Here is a 20,612-nt window from a genome sequence, read left to right on the forward strand (position 1 = left end):
ATCCAAATTTCCAAATAACCGATGCACACAAAAATATTTCTGTGGATTCAAAACGCTAAGTGAAGTTAAAAAAAACTCTTCTAGAGACGTTTAAAAAAAAATTGTTTTGCAGGTTGATGCATCCGAGAAGGAGAGAGAGACGGCGCTCTGCACAATAGCGTGATACACTGCAACACATCTCTGCCAGACAAGTGGCATAAAAGTGTCTTGTGCAGCATAAAACCTGAATGAGCTCTTCAAAACTATTCACTGGGGAAGTGAACGCATAAAAAATAAAGATAAAAAAAGGGATGATGGGGGGAAAAAGAGGGAACTAAAGAGGATGTATACAAAGAGTGACTAACAATGGAGAAAAAAACATGCACAGACCATTTTACAGAGATCAAAACAAACAAAACTGCATGCATGGACCATGAGGGTGAATGTATTTTAACAAAATAAGCAAAAAAAAGTCTAAAAACCATGTGACACATGGGCAGTGAAGTGTTAAAGAAAGATGTTAAAGAGACTGGGTGCACTTGAGTGTGATTGGTCAGAGAGGTGTGTGTGTGTGTGTGTGTGTGTGTGTGTGTGTGAGATCTTGCCTGGTTGTTAGAGATGGAGAGCCGGAGAGGAGAGAGTTTCCTCTGCTTGCCGTCGCCCACGCATTTGCTTTTCCCCTCGCCGTCCAGACCCATGTTCTGGTTCTGGCCCAGGTCGTCGCGAACCGTCTCCTTGTCCTTGCGGCTTCCCCGGCGCCGGCCGCCGGAGCCCATGTTCTCCGTGGGCTCCAGGTTGTGCTTGAGGACCGGACACTCCTGGTTCCCCCTCACACAGGCACAGTCCACCTTGTATTTACTAAAACATGTGAAGAAAAGAGAAAAACAAGGAGGGAGAAGGAAGGGAAAAATATGAAGTCAGAGAGTCGACATGTAGCAGAATCCAAGCAGCACCAGATTTTCCTCTAACTCACCAGCTGCCATAGTCGAAATCAAAGCCAATGGTGATCTCTGTGCCCTTGGTGATAGGCCTCAGTGAATAGATGTATAAATGTAACATGCCATCTTCAATGACATGTCGCACCTGAGGGATAAATCCAGCAAAAACATCAGTAAAAAAGAAACAATTACAGCTGTTTGATATTGCAACAAATAAAAAAACTGTGAAGTTCAAGTATCATCTTCACCTCTGAGTTGGGGGTGCAGGAGCGACGGATGAACCGCGCTTCGTTGCCAAAGCTGCGAGCGTCCACACACATCTCCAGTCCGTCAAATTTAGAATAAAATAACACAAATGGGTATGGCCTAGAAGAAAAGAAACACGCACACAAAAAAAACAAGGAAACAAATCAATCAAGTGGTAATAACAGACATAATAAAAAAAACAACAACTCTGCAGTGTATTCAACTATGTAGCATTGGGTTATTTGTTCGAAGCAACATTTAATTTAAATTCAGAGAAAGATCCAGGGAGAAGCCCCCGCCGACCGGGGACTGGCATCCTGACCTCTTGAAGAAGTATCCATTGGCCTCGAACTGCTGTCGAAGCATGAACTTTCCCCTGTACTCAATGATGAGGGAGTCGGGGGCCAAGTCTCGCACCGCCTTGAGGATCTTCTTGTTCTTCTGAACTTGACTCTGGAGGAGAGAGAGAGAGAGACACTGAAATCAAAGAAGTTAAAGGTCAGTGTGTTTACAAGACTATAGACTGATATTTCATACTATGCATGACTTTTTGTATCTGTGTTTATATTTAACTTTAACTATGATTATGAAGGAACGATAATAGTTTGATGAGAATAATAATAGATGTGATTATGTGTGTATGATGAGATCATTTATACATTTTACTTTCATATATAGTTTATTTTCATATATGTGTTTCCTTTAATGCACCGACTGGAATAGCACCTTGAATTTCGTCATGTTGATGCACTCATATATGTTCATATGATGACAATAAAGCTTCTAACTAATAACTAATTATAAAACCATAACTACAATTCTTCTAGAACTGCAACTACTACATGATTTATCTATATATGTTGGACTTTTGGATGTATGATTGTTATGTGTTATGATTTATTATTAAATGGCTATATCTATTATTATTATACAACTATATTATTAGTTCTTATTATATAACTAGAATTAGATGTATTTTTTTCTTTTACTTTCTTGTTAAATGCTAATTTAAAATGTAATTTTTGTTTGTTTGTCTGTGTTGCGGACCCCAGGAAGAATAGTCGTCACCACTGTAACCCTAACTAATGGGGCTCTATTTAACAATAAACAGTAAACTACTGATCGTACCTCCACAGGTGGTTTGAAAGAGGCTGGGTGCGTGTTGTATGCCAGGCTCTTGCCGTCGCCTTGCTCTTTAACACGCAACAGGACCTGGACGTCCTCGCTGTACTGATTGCTGCTGGCCTCCTCGTAACGCTCCATCCACGTCTTGATCTTGTTTTCCCACAGAGACGGGTGCTCCGTCGGCTCCTGCTCCGGAGCTGCACCCTGAAAAGTTAAACGGCACAGCACGGTCGTTTGGTAAATGAAACACATGGCTCTTTTATGGATTAAAAACCCACAACATAAGTCTGTGAACAGTGGTCATGTGCTGCTTTGTGTGAGTTTACCTTAACTCTGGAGGACTTTCTGGACCCTTCTCTGAAAGCCTGTCATAGAAAAAAGGGGGAATTTAATCTTTCATGTCGCTTGAAGTTCAAGCATATAATACATAATGGGCCTTTAGTGATTTCATTATTAATTAATGAGTCAACGCTGACCTTCTTCGCTCGAGCAGAGGATGCCGGAGGCTCTTTTTCACCACTCTTTTTGCGTTTCTTATCAGCCTGTTTATTGCCGAGGCGCCCAGTCGTCAGGGTGATGGTGGTAGGCGTGTGTTGAAAGGTGGAGTACAGCTCTAGCGGCACCTCATCTCCACTCTCTGTAGCACTGGTGTCCCCATCTGAATAGGCGAACAAATACACCAGTGATTAGGCGAGAGCGCTGAACAAAGAAACATACCGGGCTATAAAAAGCTACAACTGCTGCAGGCGAGAAAGAAAAAAAAAGAAAAAGAAAGAAGGGGAGCTTGCCAAATTACAATAACAAGAGATAAGGCATGTTACAGCAACGGATTAGGCCGGATACAGTTTACAGCTTGTCCAGCAGGTGTCAGTGTGTCCCCGGCTCGGGCTGAACAAAACCCGAGCCGAGGCTGCAGGGGGAGGAGGCTGCTGTACCCTGACACAGCCTCCAACCTGCTCCGTTCACCAACAAGCTGGCCATTTACTGCAGCGAGCGAGGAAACCAGTAAAAGCAGAACTGAAACGTCTATATATATATATATATATATGAAGCCTCTCGCAGAAAAACTCCTCACAACTCATAACTTGCGCTAGGTGAATGGATGTGGTAGCGTTGCACATCTGTGGCTTACCCAACTTAGTTTATGTTAATTAAATGCTGTGTTTCTTTTCTATTTTTCTGTCATTATATCATTTAATAAGACTCCATCATCAGGAGAAACATGTTGGTTGGTGTTCTCTATGTTTTTGTTTTGTTTTATCTTATGTTTTCATCATTATAAGGCAGATAAACTGTGTTGTATGACATGTTGCAGGAATATCAAAGACTGTATTTCTTTTTTGCTGCTCAAAACTCAAATAAAGATATTGTGAGGGGGGAAAAAAATAATAAAATGCTGTATTTTTATAAAGGTTAAGGGTTGAAGTCCTTGTGTGTCAACTCGTCTCTGTTGTCTCTCTTACCAGACAAACATTCTCGTTTCCTGGTCTGCAGCAGGATGGCCCTCTCTCTATCCAGGTGTCGTGGTTGGCAGCGTTCGCACAGGTAGGTCTCAGGAATGTTCTGCCTGTCGATGCCCATGCAGTCAATGTGCTGCCAGGCACTAAAGAGGAGCAGAGCAAAGAAGAGAGAGGGAGGTTTGGTTTTAATGAGCGTTTAACTCCATTGTCTGAAGTCGTTTAAACATTAACAAACATGTGTCTGAGAAAAAAACCCAGAGGTCTGAGTCATCAAGAACGATCATACATTATCTGGTAAACAATGAACATAATAACAACCTAGACAACCCGCACACATAAAAACGGATAAAAAAAAATAAAAAAAAGGCCGGGAGTCAGCGCTATTCGAGACGTGTGACTACTTGTGCCATCCGGGCCTCTTCTCTCTTCTCTCTCTTACCTGCACTTGTCACAGCAGATCATGTAGCCGTCATCGTGGGTGAAGCCACAGATGCAGCGGGTTATGTCGGCCCCGTAGCTGCCATCCTCGGAGGTGCTGAGCGTGGTGCCGCGGGACGCTTCGTCCTGGCCCCCTGGTACAAACAACCCTCCCTCTCCTTGTCGGATCAACATGGAGGGGGGAGGGGAGGCCGGCGGCGTAGGTGGGGGCCGCGCCCCATAGTTATGGTCCTGATGGAGGGGACACAAGGGTCATGTGGGGGAAACTAAACTAAACAGTCTTATTCTATGATAAGATTATGAAAATGCGATAAAGAACAAGTTTTTTTTCACTATCAATTAATTTCCTGATATATTTTTAATGACCTAAATGAAAAATTGATTACAAAAATAGCTGGTTGATTAACGCAACTCTAATTTCCTATATCAGAAAAAGATTGAAGAGGCTAGTCCATTACAAGTCATTGCTCCATTTCTGCTCTAACTAGGAGTTAGTCATGCCACAGTGACTGATAAACAAAAAGAGAGGGTTCAAAGTATGTAGGTTATTTGTAAGATAGTGAAAGGAAACTATGTGTGTGTGTGTGTGTGTGTGTACTCACAGCATATGGCAGGCCAATGTAACTGTGGGAATGGTGTGAACTGCTGCTGTAGATCTGGTGTGGGTAGCTGGGCTTTTCCAGCACCACAGGGCTGGCCTCCACCGATTCTGGTCTGAAAAACAAACAAACAAAAAGAAGAAACGGCACATTAGTGTACAGAAAAACTCAAAGATAACAAGGTTACACAGAGCGACTCGTGCATTGTTCCCTTCCAACAGTGTGAGGAAGTTGTGTGTGCGTCAAGAGGGCTCGGCAAGGAAGCGAAGGGGAGCTACTGCTGGCGACACGGAGGAGGCAACGTGGCCAGAGAAGTGTGGAGCATGTGTGTGTGTGTGTATGTGAGTGGATGGACGTATGTTATGGCGACGACGCATGTTATGGTGCTGTTACTGTGACAAATATCACATAGGAGAAGACTTTTGTGCCCCAAAGCTGACAGAAAAAGCAGAGCAGTGTTTCCCACAGGATGAGAAATTCACTTTTAATCGTCCCTGAAACGCCTCAACTTGAAATAAATTAGTGGGAATCAGCACACAGACAGAGAGCTGTCTCAAAAACAGGTGTGTGGCCCAAAATTAGTGCAATTTAAAAGCCTGAAATGAGGCCTTCTTATGTCTTATGAAAGATTTTCACCTGGGCGGATCTAAACCTCGCTGGGCAGGCCGCCCAGGTAGAGAGAGCCCTGTGTCACTCAGACAAAGCAACACACACATTTTTTTAAACTTTTTTTTTTTTTTTTTTGTCGAGCTTATTCATACCAAACCAGTAGATTCACTTTCCCCCAAGATCGCAGCACAACTGGGTAAAGAGAGAGAGTGAAAGAAAGAGAGAGAGAGAGAGAGAGCCTGTTTGGCAGTTTGAGACCAACCCACCCTTATTATGACATGATCAATCTATTCTTCAGTTGCTCGGAGGGCGGGACTAGAGGAAGAGGGAAGTGGAACTGGCCAAACGGATGACATGAGACATGATAATCAGGTATTAACAGGGACAGGAGAGGGGGCGAGGGGGGGGAGGAGAAAAAAAAAAAGGAGTAGGAGGAGGAGGTGAAAATATGAGGAGTGACTACTAGACGTTACAAAACAAGAAAGACACATTTTGAGATCAGATCTGAGCCGAGACACAGTTTAAGGGGAGAAGCAGGAGTCACAGAGATCCACATGTGTTGATGGTTTTAAATCACGCAACAATATCTCCTGATCCCGCTCTTTACACACAGACACACTAACACACAGACCGTGACACATACACACAGGATCCAAGGTCAGAGACATAAACCAATAAAAAAAAAGAGAGTTGAATGAATGTTTCAGCAGTGAGCGCTTGTTTTTACTGCCTCTAGAAGCTCTACAGGCCTTAAACAACTAAACAAAAGGACACCTAACACCAGGTAACTGTTAGAAAGTTTTCATGAGCAAGGCAGAATAATAATAAGAAGAAGAATAATAAGAAAAAATAAAGCTCTCTAAGCAAACTAGACTAGACTGTGCCTCAGGTAGGCAGAGGACTAAAAGGCTGCATGCAGGGACTCTGAACTCAGTTGAGTAGAGTGACTGTAAGTAAAGACAGAAACAAATAACTCACACATTTTTTAAAAGCCTTCAACTCAAACAGACGTACAGTGATCAGATCAAGCCCTATAAGGTGAGATACGTGTAACAACTGAGCAGCTGCAGCATGTCGTATCAATGACATGTGACATTTTAAATTAAAAAAACCCACATTACTCCCCTTCCTCCTTAGTCCACCAATCTCACCTGTCTTTTCTCAGTTAGTCCGGGGGGGTTAAAGCTGTGATACGGTACCGTGTTTGAGCCCTTCTCGGCCCCTTTGCTCCTGCTCTTGCTCTTGCATGCCTTACGAGCACTGTGCAACACTTCCTGTGTGTACTGCCGCTCAAGTATTCGCTGTCAAAGTGAAAACGTAAGTGCATGCATGAGGTCTGGAGGCGGACCCACGCTAAGGTGTGTATGAGTGAGTGTGTGTGTGTGTGTGTAGACAACAGATTAACTGCCACACAAGACACACATTTGCATTAAACGTTTCAGGTATGCAGAAAGAGCCGGAGTTTAAAATAAAAAAAATAAAAAAGGTGGTGGGAAAACTTTCATAAAAGTTGAGAGTGGTGCGATAAGTTCACTTCACTTCCTGCAACTACTAACGCCCTTTTTCCAATTAATCATTAACCAAACCAAAGTCTACACTTTTATAATAGAGGGATTGAAGATCTCGCTCGGGGCGAAAGGTGAAACCGTCTTTCTATATAAAATTAACCGGGCATTTCCATATGATACTTTCAGTTTGACCTACAAGTGAATCAGTGAGAGAAAGAGAGACGGAGACGGAGACAAGGACAAACAAGTCCGAAGACAAACAAGTGTTCAGCCTGTTCAGCGGGAAGGAAGTCGGCATGTTTGAATGTATGCGTGTATGTGTGTGTGTGTGTGTGTGCATAGCTGTGTCATTCATGTCTCCATTCCTGTGAAGTGGAAAAGGAGGGACTACACACGAGTGGGAGGGCCACACACACACACACACACAGTCAAGTCAGTCATGATCATGCTCCTGCACAAACACCACGGGACATCACAGACAAGAACAGGAGATGAGCCGACGGCATGAACAGCAGAGTTTGTGTAGTTTTAAACCGTCGTCAATGAAGGTGACGCTGCTGTTTGGGTCTCAGATTCGTTACTTTTTATTGGTACCGACCAAATTCCCGCCGAAGCACCGAGAATCATTTCATGTGAAGACAAACGGTGCCACATTTCAGCTTGACACGATGTCACAGGTCCAGCTACGGTGACACCTCCTACAACCTGAGGAGGCGGTTAAATATAAAATACTCTCACAGGCCGAGGAGTTGTGATGATGTTGTGAATAAATATTCAAAATTCAGATGTTTTGACTATTCTTTTTTTATTTTTTATAGACAAAATAACTTTAATTTAACTCACAAACACACAAAAAAGTACCGTTGTTACACCGTCGGTACCGGTTCTCCTATACATAGGAACCAAGTGTCTGTACTGTTATCAAAGTTCAAATGTGAGCAGCAACCCGTCCCCGTGAGTAGGCGATCAATATCAGGTATTAGAGCGAGGAAACAGACGTCATTAAAAATGCAAACACCTGCTGCCGAGCGGGCGAAGAGGCAGCAGCAGAGTGGACGGACGAGCGCGGAGAGAGGAGAGATCAACAGCAGGAGAGAGAGAGAGAGAGAGAAGAGCAGCGCTGAAGAGCCAGAGGCAACGCCTTCACTCCTAAAGAGCTCCCACTCGCTGCCATGGCAACACTACGTAGTCGTTCGGCGTGTGCGCGCACGCCAGACTCGTGTGTGTGTATATGTGCGTGTGTGTCACACTGCAATAGCCAACAGCTGGTCACGCTGCTGCAGACTTCAGGGGGATGTGGAGAGGACGTGACGCTGTTTCTCTGGTGAGTAGCCAGCCCCGCTGCTCCAGACTCGGCTGGCGTGCACGCACAATACTCCCAAACAACTGTGTGTGTGTGTGTATATAAGTGTGTGTGTGTGTGTGTGTAAGTGTGTGTGTGTGTGTCGAGCCCCTCTGGGTCTGGATGGGACCTGTGCAGCAGCAGCAGCAGGTGGAAGCCCCTTTTCTTTCAGGCTTGTTATCTGCTTTTGAGTGAAAACCTGCAGCAGGCGATCGGACGCAAAATGTGGCCGGACAAAGGGCGAGGGAGGGGGCGAGGGGATGAGGGGGGCGAGGGGGTGCAGGCGAAGGGGCTTTACTCCGACCCCCGGTGGCAGCAGAGCTCCACGGAGAGCAGGAGGAGGGAGGGAGAAGGGCGGGGACGCGGTGGGACTGCTTTAAGACACCAAATCTATGCGAGGGCCACCTGTCACTCAGGGCAGTGACCATGGCAACAGGCCCTGCGCAGTGCAGCGAGGGGAGCGAGGGGAGTGAGGAGGGGGGCGAAGAGCAGATACCATGGCAACACAAGCTGTCAGGGCAACAGCAGAGGACGGGGAGGAGGGGAGGAGGGGAGGAGGGCTCTGTTAAAGACACAGGAGCCCCCGACGTCTTCCATAAGTTGATGACGTGTGTTATTCATAAGAGGAGAGAGAAAAACCTCTTGCTTCGTTTATTTGACCGGAAAAAGAAGAAAAAAAAAACCACGGCAACGGTAATGGCAATGTCCTTGACGAGACTATAGGAAGCAGAGAGGAAAGGAGGGGCAACAGGAGGAGGAGGAGGAGGCTTGTTGCCATGGTTGCATGCACCATTTCTGCCTCACTCACCGACCGACCGACCGACCGACCGACCGGATGCAGCGTGTAACACATGTGCAAACATCACGGAAAACCATGTTGTGTTGTTACTGTGTACTACACACACACACACACACACACACACACACACAACTATCTTCTGGGCTTAGAGCCAGTTTCATACGGGCAGATGTAGTTAATAGAGAGCACTCAGGACGGACGGCTGCGTTGAGGAGGAAGAGCCGAGTGCGAGCGTAATCAATGGCAAGACAGATACGTCCATTAGTAAAGACTGTGGAGTGGTTTGGAGGGGCGGGGGGGTGAGTTGGGGGGGTAACTTTGTAAAAAATGTGGGGAGAGAGAGGAGATCTGTTTAGAAATATAGGGAATTGAATCACGCCACACAAGAAGAAGCAGAAGATGGCAGAGCTGCAGTTTTGGAGGAGGGGGGTATGTCGGGGCACATATACATGTATATACGAAAAAGGAAAAGTGTCCAGGGGAATGTGAAGTATAACACCAGCGAGAGAGAGAGAGAGAGAGAGGTGAGAGATTAGAACAGAAAAGAGGGAAGGTGAAAGGTTTCAGAAGGACATTAAAATATAAAAAATAGAATAAAAAGAAGAGTGAAATGAAACCGAGAATCAGTCAGAGGGGGCCGAAAAGATTGTAAACAGGAATAAATGAATGAATGAACGAGAGGAAGAGGAGGTGTGTGTGTGTGTTTGTGTCGGCGTTACTCACTCTGAGCCCGCAGCCATGGCCCGGTATGAGGTGTCAGTTGTGTCCACCCCAACTGGGACGACTATGCTCATGACGTTCTCTGCTGATCAGTTCTTGTCCTACTGAGTCCAGAGAATGGGAGTCCAAAACACTGAGGCATGCCAGCCACAGCACTCATTGCAGACATCTAAGTGCATCCACAAGGCCTGGACAAGAAGAAGAAGATGGAGAAGAGAGAAAACAGTTTAATTAGTACTGTGCAACTGAAACAAAACCTTAAAAAAAACCTCACGACAACCTGAGTGACGTGTCGTTTCTTTCATTCCAAGAACAAGTGTGCAGCTTTTTTAGCAAACCCGAAATCTTTTTTTTTTTTTTTTACAAATCATAGTGAAAAACTTTGGGGGGGGTATTTCCAGCGCACGTCGTTGCACGATGACATGATTCATACTTTCAGACCGAGAAGAGGTGTTTAACAGGGAAGTGTTTGACAGGAATTTCCCCTCTGACGGGGCTGAGGTGTTAACTGATGAAGAACGAGAGGAGGATACACGGTGCTGTAAGGTGAAGCCCGAGCTGCTGCTGCTTCTGCTGCTGCTGCTGCTGCTGCTGCTGCTGCTGCGAGCTGCGCAAAAGCGACCTCTGCACACACACACACACATGCATATATACACAATCTGCCGGGGGATGCAGAGGGCTGCACTGTAAGAAAGCTCCCACAAAGGGGAGCAAGAGCACACGGAGCAGCCGGCCGCCGCCATGAAAGGAGGAGGCAGGGGAAACGCACACAGGACAAAAACACACACAGAGGCCATTTTTCCCCCTTCGACTTCGACGGGAAGAGGACTGCTCTATTCTCAGCACACAACAACAACACACTCGCATCCTCTCAACAAAAACAACAACATATGGACACACATGTTATGTATTCTTCAAAGAAATTTGATTACAGGTGCACACGGGGGAAAAGCTTTTGTGTTTTTTTTGTCCTCGCTGCTTGTTTGCGTTTCTAAAAGCTGCCGTCGGTCGGATCAAGTCATCAGTGAGTGATTACATTAGGTGCTAAGCAAGCGAACGCTACACTGCGTCCTTTAGGCGCACACACACACGGAGCAAGAGGAGGTTAGCTGGATTAATAAATGACACTCTGAGTGAGATAATAATAATAATAATATTGATGGGGGGAATATTAAGCCGCGTATTTTAGTGTCTGATGCGGATCCAGACGAGAGCATATGTCAGCGCGGCCCGCCTCGATACAGAGAGCTCCGTTGATAAGCGGGATTAGTGGGAGGGGACAGATGCCGAGACAAAATAGGCTGGAGGTCACACCTCCGCCTGCTCGAGCGCTCGCGAGGGCCAAACAAAAGGCTCAGATCTCAGGCTCAGGGTGCAGATGATGCGAGTGAGGAGGTTACAAAGCAAAGGGATGTGTCATCATCATAATGTCATATGTGTGTGTGTATGTGGAGATGAAAAGAAGGGGGGGGGGGCATACTTCACATTCACAGTTCACACTTAGCACAAGAAGAAACAACAAAAAAAAAGAAAAAAGAAGCCTGTCTCTGCATGCCTGCGAGGTTTCCGCCCGGTCCGGCCTGAGCATGTCCTCCTCGCCAAAACGGCATGGCTTCACAGTTCACACACGTCCTGTACCGTCTTCTCTCTCCAGGAAAACTGTATTTCATTAGCTGTCAATGTCACCCCCCCCCTCCTTTTAGTTTCCCCCATGATAGCTAGAGATATTTTTAAAAACAGAGTAATTTCGGCCACTAATTCACCCAAAATGCACCATTAGGAGACGGCCAGCGGGACGGGTGAGAGGCTGGCAGACATGACAGCTGTCAGCTCCGGGGCTAATTAATAGCAGGAAGAAGACCCCTGTGAGTCTGTCTGTGTGTGTGTGTGTCTGTGTTATGTTTGTGTATGTGTATGTGTGTGTCAGCCAAACCTATACTGACGGGGATCACTTTCCAAATTCTCTCTCTCTCTGTGATTGTGGTTGGTTGCTGCGCTGACTGGGTTTTAAAACATAAAACACAGAGAGAGAAAGGCATTTCATGATGGGAGCTGATGTAACCAGAACTCTCTCTTTCAACAAGGATGGGGGCAGTTTGCCAAAACACTGTAATGACAACCCCCCCCTCACCACCACCACCACAACCCTCCTCCTCCTCCTTTTGTATTATCTGAGAGGCCCAGTATGTTTTAGCACTGGTAAATAGCGTCTCTCTCTCCCCCCCTCCACAACTAAAAGCAGCCTTGTCCACTCTTCGCTTCATCCAGGGAAATCCTGCCGTCACTACTGAGGAATGCACACACAACCTCACGTTCACATATATGCGACCCCCCCTCCTCCTCTCCTCTGTTGCACACAAACAGATAGATAAACCCCCCCCAACCCCACGTCCTCTCCAGCGTTCCTCTATAAGGAGGCCGTCGGAGCAGCCGGCGTGCAAACATATTTTGCGCTACGCCGCCGCTGCTGCAGCCAGACGCAGTCAAGAAGACTGACAAAAGGCGAGTGGAAAAAAAAAAAAGAAAAAAAGGAAAAACAAGTACAGTACAGCAGCAGCAGCAGCATTCCTGACTAAATCTGAGCTGCGCTGTGTCTGCCTGCTGCCTGCCTGCCTGTGCTCCTCCTACTTCCTCTACCAGAGATGTCCATCACCCTGGAGAAACGCAGCCAAAGAAGGGGGGGGTAGAAAAAGAAAAAACAACCACCACCACCGCTGCCTCCGCCACCGCCCCCCTTTCCTGTGCCCAGTCACCCCGCCCGGCCGGATTTGTCTCCCTCCTCTGTGCACTTCCTAAATAAACCTGAGACAGCAGCAGCAGCAGCAGCAGCAGCAGCAGCAGCAGCAGCAGCAGCAACGCAGAGCAGAGCGGGGAGCGGAGAGCGGCGAGGGGAAGGGGAGTGTCGCAGACTCAGTTTCCCTAATTACAAGGAGGGTGGGAAGAAGAGCGTTTAAAGCCACCTTTGGCCAAATCCTCCGCTGCTGCTGTTATGGAAACACTTGAGCGGAGTGAGTGAGTGGAGGGGGATAAAAACGAGGGGGAACATGCACAGGGGAGTCGACGACCAGGAAGACGTGTAGCAAGAGCAACAGTGGATAATAGTAAAAAAAACAAAACAACAACATATGAACCACAGGGTGGAAGTGGTTAAGCGCTGCAGCACGTCTCCTGTGTCGAACCGTTCACCTTTCATGTCCCTCTCTGAACAGATTTCCTGGCGCTGTAGGGAGCTTTTAGAGAATCATCCACAGCCCCCTCCATTTCAGAGGGCAGCAGCAGGCAGCAGCCAGGCAGGGTGGGGGAGGTGTACACATATACATGGGGTCTGTCTGACGGTGACGCCACACAGCCCCAAAGACCCTGGGTGGACTCTGGGTGGCGGAGTGGAGCACACATACATAGCGTAACCCAGTCTCTCCTCCTCCTCCTCCTCCTTTCCTCCCTCCCTCCCTCCCTCCCTCCGTCGGTCGGCGAAGGGGACACAGTCACGTCATTGTGTTGAGGGGGAATAACTATCCTTTTAAGACAGAACCGCACTGAAGTCGGCGAGGGAAAACCCACACCACCATCACAACTCGACTCGAACCACGCCGCTATACAGACAACAGCCTCCCTCTCTCCCTCCCTCCCTCTCCCTCTCTCTTCCTCAGTTTATTACCGCTGCTCTGTGTGTGTGTAACAGTGTTTTCATTCTTGTTTTCACAGCCAAGTCTGGGCAGATTATGTTTTTCGATAAGTAGGAGGAGCGAGGGAAAAAAAAAGTAAAAAAAAAAAAAAAAAAAAAGAGGGAATCCAACTGAATCCCCCCTGCTGTTGCTGCTGCTGATGTGACTTCACACCATCCTCGTCCTCATCCTCGCCGGCTGCAGTGACTCAGCTCATAAACAAATGGACAAAACGAACTCGTAAAAAACACGGTCACATATACAGGAAGCATGACCCAGATGGAGGAATGTAGGCCTGGTCGGCCCCTTTCTCTCTCACTCTCTTTCTATCTATCTCTCTTTTTTTTTTTTTTGCACGGGTGCCCACAGCGGGACACATCGCATCTGCCCCGTCCTTCATAAATCAGCGTAAAAACCCACGGCTGCCAACGCTTCCCCGTGCACTCAAGCACTGAAGGTGAAGCCATACATCAATACAGCAAGGAGGATATGGATGCGAATGTCTGCACAAGCATTTTTTTTTGTGTGTGGCCACAATAGGAAATGTGTTGTTGCGTCTGCAAACCTAACAGCTCCGACTTGAAAGAAAGAAAGAAAGAAAAGCAAAAGGCCGGCCCACTTAAAGAGTCAGATGATGAGGAGAGAGTGATGCTGCAGTGTTCCTGTCTCCTAAGTAGCAACTTGTATAAACAATAAAGGCTGAGGGCCAAGCAGTGCAGCGTGCAGGCCGATGATGGAGACAGACACGGTAAGTATGAACATATAGGATGTTGTTGTGGTTGTGTCACATGTTCAGGTCCGCCCTGGGGCGTGGAAACCTGCCACATGGGATTGTTTTTGCTGCTTTATGGTGTGAGGAAATCATACGATATGGGAAAGGAAGATGAAGTATGAAAATCAAAACAACATCCTAGACTGTGCATGGTTCAACCAGCCAGGGAGTGAGTTGTTTCAAATGAGTAGGATGGGAAGGAGGACAGGGGTCTGGCAGCAAAAGCTGGGGCAGCCCTCCTGTAGTCTGAGTAATGCCTGTTCATGGAGAACCCCTGGGGCATAATCTCTCCATCTCCCTCTCCATCCTGCTTACAGAGAGAGTAGAGAGTATCACAGCCGGGCTATGTACGCTTCCTTAAAAACATTTGTAAATGAAGACATGGTATGTAATTCGCTTCATATACTGCATCTCCGTGGGGCTGACATCATTTTTTTTTTTTGACTTGACTCGACTTGGGGATCTTTTCCCCCTGACAAGCAGGCACACATGCAGCTGCCAGCTAATTACAGCATTTGGGGAATGCAATGTGCAGCTAAACCCAAAATGTGAGCTATGCATGATGGGTGTTGCATGTGATGTGATGTGAGCGGAGGAAAAAAATGGGGAGAGGCTATACACACACACACACAAAACAACACAAAACAGTGAGAGCCACCACTCAGGTCCCATTACAGCAGTGTTTGATGATCAATTTCACGCCTGGACCGCAGCGCCGTTACATCACCCCGACATCGACATGGGCACATCCACATCTTTATTAAAGTCTATCCTATCCTGGCTTGTGCTGCTGCTGCTGCTTTAACGCACACGACACGACACCACAGCAACAACAACAGGAAGGAGGTTAAGGGAGGTGTGGTTCACTACGGCCGCAGCCCTGAAGCCACCTGTCGGGGAGGCAGCTTGCGGAGTTTAAAGAGGGATCTGTTACGGCCCAGCTAGCAGCACAAAAACAGGTCACCTGAGCCCTGGCGTCTTGTCCCAGCTGAGGACGCCGTCATGTGACCGTGTCGGCCGGGGCCCCAGAGCCAGAGCCAGGCAGCTTTGTCCGTGGACCGGTGGCGGGTCTGTCTCTCGGGGGGTTTTGGGCACACCACACGAATGAGATCACTGGAGACCAGACCAAAGACACACAGACACACACACAGCTTAGTGAGGTGTGTGTATCAATCAACAGAGACCTGCACTTCACCCGACACAGAGGCGCGACTGTTTCGGGGGTGAGAGTTTATCGCCAGGAGACGGGGAAGAGCTGAGCACGAAAACAAGGGGAGAGAGAGAGCGCCGATAAGTCTCTGGGCCTCCGTCTGCCTGATCGATATGTGAATACGCCAATAAATATCCTGTGCACTTTGCTTGACTTCTTTATTTTCTCACTCTCGATACTTAAAAAAAAAAGAAAAAGGGGGAGTTCAGTTCATCATCTTGTGACTTTTTGATCATATGCGTCTGTCTCAAGGTGAGGGTGTGAGAGGAAAGGTGTGTCATCTGAGACCGTCTCTAGTCTCCCGGCTGCCGAGCAGAGGCAGTGCTCTGTCCCTGTGGCGGCGGAGGAGGAGGAGGAGGAGGAGCGGCGGCGGCACAGCTCACCTCTCGTCACCATCTCTGTCAACAAAGCAAGGCAAACACACACTTTGCTACACAAGGCAACCAAGCACACACACACACACACAGTCAGGTATTTACCACTGTCAGCTCCATTATCATGTAGACGGAGGGAAGGAGGGGGAAAAAAAGAAAAAAGCGAGAGGCCTGTGCTCCTTTACAAGGAAGAACATGATGGCGAGGGATTTTGCGAATTATGTAGCCGAGACTGATTAAGAACAGTGGAGCCCTATAACTCATCTAGCAGTTTTAAAACCTTCCTCAGAGATGAGACGAACCTTTGACACCTACTATTATGTGAACCTTATCCACAGGTGGCCGAAATTCATTACAAAGAAGCTGACCCTCGGCGGGCAGAAGCTATACGCCAGACCGTGTACTGTTCAGGTGCTTTGTGGTGTTTTTGATATGAATAATAAAAACCAAGACTGGAAACCGACCCTCTTTTTCCTGTGTGTGTGTGTCATGTGGTATGCAAAAAGTTTTGGAGGCCTGTGTCATGCTTTACTCCTGCTGCTGCCACGGGGTTTAGTCAAACACACCCACATGTATGATACATCTAGTTAGTCTAACACCGTCACAGCTGATTAAAGTCGTATAACTCACATTTAGCTGGTTGATAGTCTGAACCGTGATGCAAGCAGCCGTCTTGATATATATTTACATCCCTCGGATGCTTCAGCATCTCTGAACATTTTCTGCTTCTCACTTTCATCTGACTAAATTATCAGTGGGGAAAGAGAGAAAAAAAATACTTCTTGGCAATAGTCATGAACAGGCATTTGAGCTGTACATAGTGCCAAAGTTTGTCCCATGTGGTGATCTAGAGGAAAGGACAGTTGTACCACATATTGCATATTGCTTCAACACTATCCCGAAAATGACTGCTGACTTGGATCCCTTCATATTTTCATTTCTAATGCATTAATCATAGACGGCACTACGGTTAAACTATAACTCACTGGTGTAAATATCTAACTAACTTAACAGAAATGAGCACAAGTATGGCCTACAGCATTAATAACAATAAAAAGATATAAGCTTGTGCAGGGAATATGTGCAAGACTAAGATTTGTAGTGATTGAGGGAATGTTTCTTCTTATTATAATGTGTTTGAAACATCTGTTGTGCAAATGTGGGCTTTCACATTACTGGGGAAAACTAAAAATATATCAATTCAACATACTGAGACATCCCTGGTATTTTATAGGACTGGTTCAGTATCAACATTCATTCAAGTGCAAAAGCAGGGTTACTGCATGTGCTTTGTATATTAAAGTGAGGGGAAATGAACTATCCAGCTGGTTTGTGTATCATAAAGAGCTCAGGCGTGCAACAAGCAACATATCTCCTGTTGTGATACTTAAAAAACAAAATGACAAATATTTGTTCAAATTGATTTACCCACTAACAAACCATGGCAGTGAGAGGCAAACTGCATAATACAGTTAACTCAGTAAAAGATAATTAAAGGCAGGTCATATGTGGCTAAAGGAGCAAGTCTGCATGAGATGTATTTTGACAAAGAGCTGTGTTTGTGTGTGTGCTTTCATGAAACTTGTCAAAAAAAAGTGTATTTTACAAAATATAACATGCTTATTGTCTAATCTGTTCTACTAATAGCCCTCGTGTCCTCACATCTAACATTACAACACGAAACAGAGGCAATAGCATGAGCCGTGACGCACGTCACAGAGCTACTATGTTATTCGTCTTTAGGGGAAACAAGCATGAAAAAAGCATCAGTGATTGTTCACTATGACAGGACACAGAGCGCAGTATTATTACTACAGTGCAGTCTAAATTGTTTAACGTTATTGCTATGCCAAAGCTGAACTAAAGAAAATAAAGAATAAAAAAAATCATGTTGTGTAGTTGCTTCCCAGTGAGTATGTCGGCGCTGCAGTCAGTCCTGCCGATAGGGGTGTGGAGGGTAGGGTACAACGTTGCTATTATGTTACCACCACACACACTCCCTGGTGCTGTCGCCATTTTCATAGCGCTTTTCTCAGGACGGCGAGACAACCGTGTAGCCAGGGGAGCCTCGCCATGGGACGAAAAATCCCCCACAAGAATGCATTCAAATCGCCTCTTTCCATACACTCTACCTTAAGTATCACTCTGTCGGTTCAGTCTTATGTGTTGTTGTTTTTTTTGTGGTAAAAAATTCGTCGAAAGCAGCAGACAAGAGCCAGTAAGCTAATCTGCTAGTAGCAATTATGGTCGGCAATGGCCTCTTCTCTCTCTCTCTTTCGATGGGGTTAGGCTTTATATTAATGGTGTTGGTTGGTTGGTGGTGGAGCGGTGAAACAACAACTCGAAGCACGAAGCGCATTTTTACATGACGGCTTCGGCAGACAGTGAACGCATCACCGTTTATTTAACACGGTGGAGCTCAGAACGTGACGTTTAAAAAAGGCCAAAAAATAACGGACAAAGCTAAAGCTAGTAACGATGCGTAGAGAGAGAGAGGAAGGAAGGAGGGAGGGGGGAGGTTAGCGTTGGTTAGCATGGCGAAGCTAGGCTAGGCTAAGCTAAGCTAGAGCCGACGACACGAAAAAGAAGTGGATTAATGCTTTGGGGCTGCCGTCACAGACAGGAAAGAGCGACAACATCACCACCGTTGAGAGAGAGAGAGAGATAACTAACTCCAAAGCCGATTGCACACTCATACGGTAAATTGTTTCAAATCGGGGGTACAAAAAAAGACGAAAAAACAAAACAAATTGCGACAGTATCCTCCTAGTTCAGGTTCAGCATGGCTAAGATTGCCAATCGAAGATGATGTGAGTTACACAAATTGTATGACTGAGACTGAGATGCCCAAATGGATCATCCCCTCCCCCCACGCTTGCTTGCTTGCAGCATTTGAACTCAATAATAATAATAATACACCCCTCTGAACCTAAATTGAGTGATCGCAAAATGTACTTTTTTTTCTTTTTTTGAAGCTAATTTATAACAACAAAATAGCAGCACGTTACTTCCACGTTTGACATTGGATCTATCTCTTCTCGATTCGTCTTTGCTTTGCTTCTGCCATTGCTGCGATTCTGTAAAAAGCCCAGCAGCCTAGCCTATGAGATTACTGCGCAATGTAGCTAGGTATTTGAGTTATTTTATTTAACAGCTGGTCTTTGCTTTTGAGTATACTTGGGACATAATAAGACGTAGCGCCTTCAAATTACTGTTTACGTGCATGTAAAATGTAAAAAAGCTCATTGTTCTCTGGCTTTGAACTGTGGGGCAGTGTTATAGATTTTGGCTGAACGGAAATAATGTCCCATACTCTATAGTTGAGCTGAATGTGAAGCCACCACGACACGAAGCACGACAGATTCAAGTTTGTTACTAATGTTAACATTTTGTCCATTTTCCATCACACTGACTGGGTGATAAGTCAGTGTTGGCAAACACTGACAGTCGATTTAAGATACAAAAAAGAGCAGCTGCAGTTCAGTTGCAAGGACCTCATCTCCATCAATGTACAGTAAAATAGACTAGTTGGAAATAAAGCGATGGGTGTTATAACAACAATAATAATAAGAGGTCACATTATTTTACACTAAAATGGGATGAAACAGTGCGCAATATTGCCCCGCAGTATCACTGTGTCAAACTTAAACATCAACTGAGTATCCCTCTATCTCCAGTTATGTTCAATAATAACAATATAATATAACATTAACAGTGGTATTTTTCGTTTTTCCTTTTTTGGAGGACAAGTTCACTCCTGGAAATGTAACTGTTGTTGAGTTAAGGCTATGGGACAGACTATTTTAATCTAATTGCAGCGTTTACCAATAATGTGTAATGTGTGTTACTCTAAACTAGGGCGGCAAATTGAGCACTACATCCTTTTAAAAGTTATATTTACCCGATGAACTTTGTGTAACGTTTCGTGTATTATTACCACACTATAACGAAAAGTGCCTGTGTCAAGCTAATTTGAGCTAGTAGCGTAGCATGCGCTAGCTAGCAACACTCACATTAGAAACTTACGTCATCTGGTTAGCTGTTTTCAATTTTTTTTCAAATTTAGGTGAAATACGAGCGAAAAGAAGGTTTTATCAACTACATATCAAGCTAAACTCATCAGATAACTACAACTTTACTGTTAGCAGAGCACCAGCCAGCATCAGCAGCAGCATGATGTGAGCCTAGCCAGCCAGCTAACTAACTACTAAAGCCAACAATAGCCTACACAGGTACGGATTTGGGTTTGTTGCTCACTCTTACTACAACTTACACTTCAATGCAATTTACTTACCGTTTTATGTCCACTCTGGAAGGATATGAATAGCGAATAAGGGTTAGGGGACCTGGGTAAGACCCCCGTCGCTTTCCACACAGCTTTCCACAACCAAAACAATACTTCAGTCCACACACACTGCGGATCCCTAGCAAAGGCTTTAAAATGTTTGTATTTAAACGTGTCCTTTTAAAGAAGTCCTTTTTACTGTAAAAATAAAAAAATCCCTTGACTCTTGTTCTACGCGGGGGACCCAAATTTAGGCTATAAATCAACTCCGAAACCGTTAAAACTGTGCCTTAGTCAACGGCGACTTTTTTAGAAATTAGATCCCCTCAGACCAGTCTCTTTTCCCTTTGCAAAAATGGCGGCCCTGCCAGGACTACCGAGACTCCGCCTCCCCCATGAGCCCCCCCCTCCCTCCCCATCACTAAACTCGAGCTCCGCCTCCTCATACTGCGGGGCTACACTCCCAGTTTCTCAGGGGCGCTGTGGCCGCGCGTTGCCTGCATGCGCGTTCGCGACTGCGATTCCTCAAGTCTTTTTTTTTTT

General features: G+C 45.9%; 1 protein-coding gene across 1 annotated transcript in view; it reads right to left on the reverse strand.

Annotated features, from left to right (window-relative positions):
* kmt2e (lysine (K)-specific methyltransferase 2E) overlaps window positions 1–20,444 on the reverse strand; it is a 32,271-nt gene extending 11,827 nt beyond the window's left edge. The window contains exons 1-12 of the mRNA XM_085769119.1: window positions 20,079–20,444; window positions 9,767–9,951; window positions 4,789–4,900; window positions 4,188–4,417; window positions 3,752–3,891; window positions 2,765–2,946; window positions 2,615–2,653; window positions 2,292–2,492; window positions 1,486–1,616; window positions 1,166–1,283; window positions 953–1,062; window positions 585–837 (exon numbers count right to left, since the gene is read on the reverse strand). Coding sequence (XP_085625245.1) covers window positions 585–837; window positions 953–1,062; window positions 1,166–1,283; window positions 1,486–1,616; window positions 2,292–2,492; window positions 2,615–2,653; window positions 2,765–2,946; window positions 3,752–3,891; window positions 4,188–4,417; window positions 4,789–4,900; window positions 9,767–9,837 — 1,587 coding nt within the window. The 5' untranslated portion in view covers window positions 9,838–9,951; window positions 20,079–20,444. The remainder of the gene's footprint in view (window positions 1–584; window positions 838–952; window positions 1,063–1,165; window positions 1,284–1,485; window positions 1,617–2,291; window positions 2,493–2,614; window positions 2,654–2,764; window positions 2,947–3,751; window positions 3,892–4,187; window positions 4,418–4,788; window positions 4,901–9,766; window positions 9,952–20,078) is intronic.
* Window positions 20,445–20,612: the final 168 nt, after the last annotated feature.

The sequence above is a fragment of the Trachurus japonicus genome, chromosome 23 (genome assembly GCF_045865225.1).
Source record: "Trachurus japonicus isolate A0001 chromosome 23, Traja_1.0".
In the NCBI taxonomy this organism is placed as follows: Eukaryota; Metazoa; Chordata; class Actinopteri; order Carangiformes; family Carangidae; genus Trachurus; species Trachurus japonicus.